The following is an 8,610-nucleotide window of genomic DNA, read 5'->3' as shown; positions in this document are numbered from 1 at the left end:
CGCTACCCCTTCTCTTTCACCCCCCGCCCCCCTTTTCGCTCTCCCCCCCGCCCCCGGCCCCCAGTTCCCGGGGTCCCGGCCTCTTCGCTCTCCGCCCCCGCGTTTCCCGCCCCACTTCTCCCTCGCGCCCTGCCCTCGGCGCCCGTGCCCGGCCCCCTTTCGCCTTCGGCCCGGGGCCGCCGTCCCCTCCGCGCTGCTGGTAGCTCGCGGGAGCCCGCCGTGAGCCGCCAGTGCGTCAGGGGACAGTGTACAAATGCTTTGATTTGGGGAGAGACTCCAGGTCCGCCTTGGAGCTGCGGACCGTTTGTGGTTACACGGGGTAGTTTTGTTGCGCGAATGTTGACCTCTGAGCAGGAACATGAGTTAGTTCTGGGCCCAGAAAGACCAGAAACTGCGAATGACACCACGTGCTTTTGAAACCTTGTGTTGCACACACTTTCCACCCCTACCCAGGGGACAGCTGTGCACGCTGGTGCCTGCGGCCGGGTGCGGGCCAGTTAGACGTTCACCACGTTGAGCCAAGGAGCTGCGGGGATAAAACCCCATGCGCCGAGGAAAGCAAAGCTTGTCCCAGATTTAGATTTTCCTGGCTTTGAATCATGTTCCTTGGAGCCAGCTGGAGGACTTAGCTTTTCCTTCCTCTGCAGCGGAAACCCAGACTAGGTGAGCCTCCATTCTGTTAGGCTGTGAACAATTAAGATTTTTAGGAAAATCATGAAATTCTCTGGGTATGAGTGCTGTGGGGCACACAGTACGGAAGGGACTTCCTCTCTTTTCTGCTTTCTCATGGTGACTTGAGAAACAGGCTTTAATTCCTCTTTATCTTGCAGAGCCTAGGAGAGTGAGTAAGCATGTTTAGCTGCTTCAGTATAAAAGCTGGAAACAGTGATGGTCTTGAGTCCAACCTGTACTTTAAACCATCTGCCAGAGGGTCCCCGCCTGGTCAGAGCTGGGGGCCCTGGGAGATTCCAGCTCCTGCTCACCCAGGAGGCCCCGGTCTTCTTTCTACCCCCTCCCTCCCTGATCCAGGCCTCTGGCAATGCCATCACTAGGATGGAGGGTGCTGGAAAAGTGGCTGCCTGTATTTCTGCACCTTCTTAGCATGGAATATTTCCCATCTTTGTGAGTTGATAAAGCCCTGGTCTGTATTGTTTCCTCTTGGGTCTCACCAGGCAGCAGCCACAGGATGGCTGGTCTTGTTACACCTTCTGTCAGTGTAGGGCCAACAAGGCGGGAGGGGTCCTGAGGAATGCTTGCTTCCCCACCCCCCTCTTTCTTTTTAGAAATATCTAAACCCAAGGGCTGACATTTAAGATTTCTAAGTGAGGGCTTCCCTGGTGGTGCAGTGGTTAAGAATCCGCCTGCCAACGCAGGGGACACGGGTTCGAGCCCTGGTCCGGGAAGATCCCACGTGCCGCGGAGAAACTAAGTCCCTACACAACTACTGAGGCTGCGCTCTAGAGCCTGCGAGCCGCAACTACTGAAACCCACGCGCCTAGAGCCCGTGCTCTGCAGCAAGAAAAGCCACCGCAATGAAAAGCCCGCGCACCGCAACAAAGACCCAACACAGCCAAAAATAAATAAATAAATATTTTAAAAAAAGATTTCTAAGTGAATGTTAAGAACTTTATTAAAAAATACATTTGTTGATAATGTATATCCATAAATCTTACATAGTTGTAAATTTGGGGTTTTTTTTGTTTTATTTTTATTTTTTGGCCGTGTCGCCTGGCATGTGGGATCTTAGTTCCCCGACCAGGGATCGAACCCATGGCCTCCTACATTGGTAGTACAGAGTCTTAACCACTGGACCACCAGGGAAGCCCCTGTAAATTCGGTTTGTGGTCACTTTATGAACTGAAGGTTCTTACCTTCGGGGAGTCGTGGGCCTCTTTGAAAATACAATCAAAGCTGTGGATGCTCTTCCCAGAATGATGCCCCACACCTGGTTTTGCGTTCAGTTTAAGGGTCCGTGGAGTCTGAAGTCCATCTGTTGACACCAGATAGGTCTTGGTTTTGTTTTTGTTTTTTTTTTTAAATAAAATTATTTATTTTTGGCTGCGTTGGGTCTTTGTGCTGCACGCGGGCTTTTTCTAGTTGTGGCGAGCGGGGGCTACTCTTGGTTGCGGTGCGCAGGCTTCTCATCGTGGTGGCTTCTCTTATTGCAGAGCACGGGCTGTAGGCGCGCAGGCTTCAGTAGTTGTGGCACACGGGCTCAGTAGTTGTGGCTCACGGGCTCTGGGGCTCAGGCTCAGTAGTTGTGGCGCATGGGCTTAGTTGCTCCGCGGCATGTGGGATCTTCCTGGACCAGGGCTCGAACCCGTGTCCCCTGCGTTGGCAGGCAGATTCTTAACCACTGCGCCATCAGGGAAGCCCCCTTGGTTTTGTTTTTAATTTTGCTAAATGTCAGCTTTATCAAGGTATAATTTTATATGATGAAAGGCACCATTTTCAGTGCATTACTCTGGGTTTTAACACATCTGTGTAAGTTCTGCTCCAGAGTACTTTTTCTTAACTTGTCATTTTGAAATAATTATAGACTTTTAGGAAGTTGCAAAATTAGCCCATAGAGTCCCATGAATCCTTCACCCATCGTCCCCCAGTGGTGACATTTTGTGTGGCCGTGGTGTGACATCAGAACCAGGAACTTGGCACTAGCATGACATCGTGAGGAGGCTTCAGGCCAGCTCCATGTCCACCGGTTTCCACCTGCACAGAGGAGGGGGCCTCCCCTGTGGCAGTTTTATAGTGCATAGGTTCTTGTAGCCACCAGGATGGGTAGGACACAGCTGTTCCTCGGCCACAGAGACCTCCCTCGGCCCTGAGAGCCGCCCCCCTTCCCTGTTCCTGTTCTCCATCTCTGTAGTTTTGTCATCAGAAGATACTTTGACAATACTAACTTGCCCAATCAACTTACTGAACCAGCTAATCCTGGAAACTGAGTTTGGTGAACGTGAGCTCTGTGCTACCCCGTGAGTCTGGGCCGCAAGACTCCTTGGACTTCCTAGCCTGGTTATCAAGAAGGTGCTAGTGTGTTAAAGGAGAATACAGACCTGGGTGCCGACGCTGTCGGGCGGCCACCTCCCTTCTTGCTCCGGCGCTGGGCGGCCCTGGGCCCTCGGCACACCTGCTTCCTGGCTTTAGTCTCTGTTGCTTTCTCATTGTGCACGCAGCTGCCTCTTGGCCAGCCTTCCGTGTGAAGTGCGGCCACACCCTGGCTCAGAAGACATGCTTGACTCTGTTTACATGTTTAGGGCTTACAGGGGTTGGCTCGGGTTGCTGGCTTCCGGGTTGCTGGCTGGAAGCAGGCACTCCACTTACTTCCCTGCTTTCCACAACTATTTCCCTAGCCATCGATGAGTACAAGCCCCAGGATGCCACCACCAACCCGTCCCTGATCCTAGCCGCGGCGCAGATGCCCACCTACCAGGAGCTGGTGGAGGAGGCCATCGCCTACGGCCGGAGGCTGGGCGGGTGAGTGCGGGTCCGGGCAGCAGCCCTCAGCTGGTCTGGTTGCTTCCTTCCCTCCCTGAGTTTAGTTCTCAGGTGTCTTAGACTCAGGGAGGGAATGCTGTCTGCTTTCCTGTTTCTTTTTGTCAGGAGAGAAATAGCCGACATGTTATTTACACATAGCAGGCAATACCCATTGTGCGTATACAGTTCATTGAGTTTTGTTTGCAGGAACATGTAGACACCACCCCAGAAGTACCTCCCCGCTTTTGCAGTCAGTCTCCCCAGCCCTGGCGACCGTGGACCTGCTTTCTGGCTTTTTGTTATGTTTTAGCACTTCTGCTAGAGTGAGATTCATTAAGTGCACTGTCCGATTCATTCTGGTCAGTTTATGCAGTGGTGCAGACACAGTCACAACCCAGTCCTGGAGCATCTGCACCTCCTACAAGGTTCCCTGGAGCCTCTGCCAGCGACCATAGACTGGCTTTCCTCTCCGTAGATTGGCCTTTGCTGGATGTCATTTTAAATTTTCATCCGGGCAATACTGCTCAGCTGAGAGTGAGCCTGCAGGGAACAGTGACCCCTGGCAGGAGCCACGCTGGGCTGGCCTGTCCCTTTCTGGCGCTCCAGTGTGCTGAGGTCAGGCGGTGTGCAGGTGTGTGTGTGACGGCTGCTCCATGCACTGGGCCGCCCTGCCCCCACCACGTGCCCCCCCACACACATCCTGGCTGCTTCCCTGTCCCTTCTTGGTATTCCTGGAATTGGTGACAAGGTGGTGCCCTTAGTGATCACCAGACTGGCCCTGCTCCCGTGTCCAGCCTGTGACACGCGGGCTGGAGATCTTTCTGGTCCGTTTTGGGACAGCATCATGTACCTTACTCATCTGCCCAGGCAGCTTCAAAGAGATTGGAAAGACTGTTTTGTTCAAGTTCCCAAAAATGAAGGGGTTCAGTTTGGGAGGATGAAAACGTGGAGATGGAAGGCAGGGATGGTTGCACCACAATGTGAATGCACTCAGTGCCCCTAACTAGTCACTTAAAAATGGTTAAGAGAGGGCTTCCCTGGTGGCGCAGTGGTTGAGAATCCGCCTGCCAGTGCAGGGGACACGGGTTCAAGCCCTGGTCCTGGAAGTGCACGCCACAACTACTGAGCCCACATGCCTAGAGCCTGTGCTCCGCAACAAGAGAAGCCACTGCAATGCGAAGCCCGCGCACCACAATGAAGAGTAGCCCCTGCTCGCCGCAACTAGAGAAAGCCAGCGCACAGCAACGGAGACCCAACACAGCCCCCAAATAAATTAATGAGTTAAAAAAAAAAAAACCAACAAACCTCATTTAAAAAACAAAAAATGGTTAAGATGGGGGGAGTTCCCTGGTGGCCTAGTGGTTAGGACTCTGCAGTCTCACTGCCGTGGCCCAGGTTCAGTCCCTGGTCGGGGAACTGAGATCCTGCAACCTGTGAGGCATGGCCAAAGTTTAAAAAAAAAAAAAAAAAAAAAAAAAAAAAGGTTAAGATGGTAAGTTTTATGCTATGTGTGTTTTACCACAATTTAAAAAAATTATTTTAAGAAAAAAGATGGAGGGAAAAGAATTTGGGAAATGAATAACAGAATTTGTTTTGTAGAATCCTGTGCATTTAAATCTAACAAGCTTCTAACCTAATTTTTTCCCTGGAATTTCAGATCACAAGAGGAACAGATTACAAATGCTACTGATAAACTTTTCGTGCTGTTTGGAGCAGAAATACTGAAGAAAATTCCAGGCCGCGTATCCACAGAAGTGGACGCAAGGTAAGGATGCAGGGCTGACACAGGTGACGTGGGCCGAGGGCAGCAGCTGCTTTTCAGTCCGTGGTTCCCCACATGGCGCCCAGGTGCTGCCGTGGCTGATCCCCGATGAGCTGCTCGTCTCTGGCCCCTGCTTGAATATCAGTCCTGCTAAGCTGCTCTGAGCCGGGCACGCCATGCACCCCCTGGCTGGCTGCTGGGCGCCCCTGTCACAGCCCCGCCCCCGCAGGCTCTCCTTCGATAAGGATGCTATGGTGGCCCGCGCCCAGCGCCTCATCGACCTGTACAAGGAGGCTGGCATCAGCAAGGACCGGATTCTGATAAAGCTGTCGTCCACCTGGGAAGGAATCCAGGCTGGAAAGTAAGTGTCCCCGTGAGGAGGGAGCCGGTGGGGACTCTGCCCGTCCCGGTGGGCCTCGGAAGCAGGCCCCGTGCGATGCCACATGTTGTCCTCACGTCGTCCTCCGCGTACGGGACGTACATCACTTCCCAGCAGCTGTGCTCAGCGCGGAGGAGGTAGAAGCAGGTGCAGACAGGGAGCTGCTCTGGCGCGCGCCCCCCCCCCCGCCCCCGCAGGGCCATGCACGGCTGTCCCGGGAGCGCCCCTGTGCACCAGCGGGGGCCCTGTGTTATCTGTTCCACTCCTGCAACCTTCTGCCTCTGGACGCGCCTGTTCTGGACTCTTCCGCATGATGGAATCGCGCAGCATGTCGCCTTCGTGTCTGGCTTCCCTTGCTGGGCATGTGTTCAAGGTTCACACGTGCTGTGCGTGTGTTGGGGCTGCATTCCTCTTAAAGCTGTTGTTCGCTTGTGTGTACACGCTGCATTTTCTGAGTCCATCCTTCAAGGGACGTGTGGTGGCCCTGCCTTTGGCGCTGTCGAGGGTAGTGCTGCTGTGAGCACGTGTGCTCGAGCTTTGGTGCCATCTCTGGTGGGCGCACACTGGAGGGCGGAGTTGCGGGTGCTGTGGTCATGGTGTCGGCCATCGAGGCTGCCCTGTGCCCCTCTCAGCTGCACTTCTTGACCACCTTCCTGCGGCCAGGCAGCAGAGGTGCCTCTGAGACCGTCCATTGGGACAGGGACTCAGTTGTCACCGTCCACGTCCCGGCATGTTGCAGAGTGGGGCCGGGGCCCTGTTCTCACGGTCGACCCCAGGACGTCACGTGGGTGACCGACTTTCTGCAGGGTGGCCCAGAAGGGCGAGGGGGAGCAGCGGGGCCGGGGAGGCCGCGGGCTCCGGGCGGGACTGAGGCAGGATGGCGCTGTGGTCGGAGCTGATTCTGTGACGAGGTGAGGGACCGGGTCTGTGGCTCTCAGGGAACCTCTCGCCTTTGTCCCTGTTTTGAATTGCTGGTTTGATGAAGGAAGTTCTGGTCACCCACAACTCACTAGCCCGAGAGAACCCTGGTGAATGTTCCAGAGTTTGTTTTGTTTTTGTTTTTGTTTTTGTTTTTTAGTAAAACGAACTAATTTGAATTCCACACATTTTTGTTTTTAAATATCTGTTTATTTATTTTTGGCTATGCGGGGTCTTTGTTGAGGTCTGCGGACTTCTTAGTTGAAGCATTGTGTGCAGGATCTAGTTTCCCAACCAGGGATCGAATCTGGGCCCCCTGCATTGAGAGCGTAGAGTCTTACCCACTGGACCACCAGGGAAGTTCCTCCAGAGTTTTTTTGGGGGGCGGGTCTTGTTTTGTTTTGTTTTGAATAAATTTATTTTATTTATTTTTGGCTGAATTGGGTCTTTGTTGCGTGTGGGCTTTCTCTAGTTGCGGTGAGCGGGGGCTACTCTTTTGCGGCGCGCGGGCTTCTCATTGCGGTGGCTTCTCTTGTTGCGGAACACAGGCTCTAGGTGCACAGGCTTCTGTAGTTGTGGCACGTGGGCTCATTAGTTGTGGCTCGCGGGCTCTAGAGCCCAGGCTCAGTAGCTGTGGCGCACGGGCTTAGTTGCTCTGCGGCACTTGGGATCTTCCCGGACCAGGGCTCGAACCCGTGTCCCCTTCGTTGGCAGGCGGATTCTTAACCACTGTGCCACCAGGGAAGCCCCCAGAGTTGTTCTTAACGAGGGTGGGGCGACCCTGTTCCTGCCCTTTCAGTTACTGAACCGTGAGCATTTCTCGCTGTGTCCCCGCTGCTCATGGCGCCCCTGCCTCCCCCACAGGCAGCTGGAGGAGCAGCGTGGCATCCACTGCAACATGACGCTGCTCTTCTCCTTCGCCCAGGCCGTGGCCTGCGCCGAGGCGGGGGTGACACTCATCTCCCCCTTCGTGGGCCGCATCCTCGACTGGCACGTGGCCAACACGGACAGGAAGTCCTTTGAGCCCCTGGAGGACCCCGGTGAGTAGCACTCGGATGCAGGGGCGGAGGAGGGCTGTGCCATCAGCTCCCGGCGGCCGGCGTGGCAGCTCTGGGCCTGTCCCCCCAGGAGTGAAGAGCGTCACCAAGATCTACAATTATTACAAGAAGTTCGGCTACGAGACCGTTGTCATGGGCGCCTCCTTCCGCAACACGGGCGAGATCAAGGCCCTGGCGGGCTGCGACTTCCTCACCATCTCACCCCAGCTCCTGGGGGAGCTGCTCAAGGACCACAGCAAGCTGGCGCCCACGCTCTCGGTCAAGGCAGGTAAGGAGCCCCCCCCCGCCCCGCTCAAGGCCCCCATGGGGACACCGGTGCCTCCGTCACCTGAGGGTGTGGAGCCTAGAGCCGCAGGGCCAGCCTGCACTCACCAGCGGTCCAGCCCACCTGCCGCAGGGGCCGTGCCAGGCAGGGGCCTTAGGGCGGCTCTGAGCCCAAGGCCCCGGCGCGTGCCCTCCCCCAGCCCAGGCCAGTGACCTGGAGAAGGTCCACCTGGACGAGAAGGCCTTCCGCTGGCTGCACAATGAGGACCGCATGGCCGTGGAGAAGCTCTCGGACGGGATCCGCAGGTTCGCCGCGGACGCTGTGAAGCTGGAGCGGATGCTGACGGTGAGAGCCCGGGGTTACCGTCTGGAGGGGCCTTGCTGGGGGCTTGGGGGGGGTGGACGGCACACCGGCTCACACCGCCCGTCTCTAGGACCGAATGTTCAGCGCGGAGAACGGAAAATAGCTTGGCACCTGAGGCTGGACCGCAGATATGCCGCCGACTTTGAATTGGGGCCTAATTGCACTGCCTGGCGACGAATCTTGGATTTTTTTTACTAATCAGAGCGGGGATGAATCACAGATTTCCGATTTTATGTAAAATTCTGCTCAGCGCATTAAAGGTGTCACTTTTCGTTCCCGTGTGTCTCCTTCCCCCTCCGCTGGCTGCAGCCCGGCGCGATGGAGGCGGGGTTGGGTTTAGAGCCCCCTGGGGACCTCCAGGCAGGGGGGACAGCCCCTCACCTGCTTCTGG

General features: G+C 55.5%; 1 protein-coding gene across 2 annotated transcripts in view; it reads left to right on the top strand.

Annotated features, from left to right (window-relative positions):
• The window catches only part of TALDO1 (transaldolase 1), an 8,913-nt gene extending 422 nt beyond the window's left edge, over positions 1 to 8,491 (top strand). Inside the window, exons 2-8 of one of the 2 annotated variants that reach the window (XM_024131773.2) lie at positions 3,351 to 3,474; positions 5,132 to 5,239; positions 5,466 to 5,597; positions 7,398 to 7,573; positions 7,662 to 7,859; positions 8,056 to 8,201; positions 8,290 to 8,491. In XM_024131773.2, coding sequence (XP_023987541.1) covers positions 3,351 to 3,474; positions 5,132 to 5,239; positions 5,466 to 5,597; positions 7,398 to 7,573; positions 7,662 to 7,859; positions 8,056 to 8,201; positions 8,290 to 8,322 — 917 coding nt within the window. In that variant the 3' untranslated portion in view covers positions 8,323 to 8,491. Of the gene's footprint in view, positions 1 to 3,350; positions 3,475 to 5,131; positions 5,240 to 5,465; positions 5,598 to 7,397; positions 7,574 to 7,661; positions 8,202 to 8,289 lie in introns of those variants that run through there. The other variant, XM_055079560.1, reaches the window with a different exon arrangement.
• Positions 8,492 to 8,610: the final 119 nt, after the last annotated feature.

Source organism: Physeter macrocephalus, chromosome 18, assembly GCF_002837175.3.
Source record: "Physeter macrocephalus isolate SW-GA chromosome 18, ASM283717v5, whole genome shotgun sequence".
NCBI lineage: Eukaryota > Metazoa > Chordata > Mammalia > Artiodactyla > Physeteridae > Physeter > Physeter macrocephalus.
The sequence above is the reverse complement of the archived record's forward strand: the minus strand, read 5'-3'. Positions and strand labels throughout refer to the sequence as shown.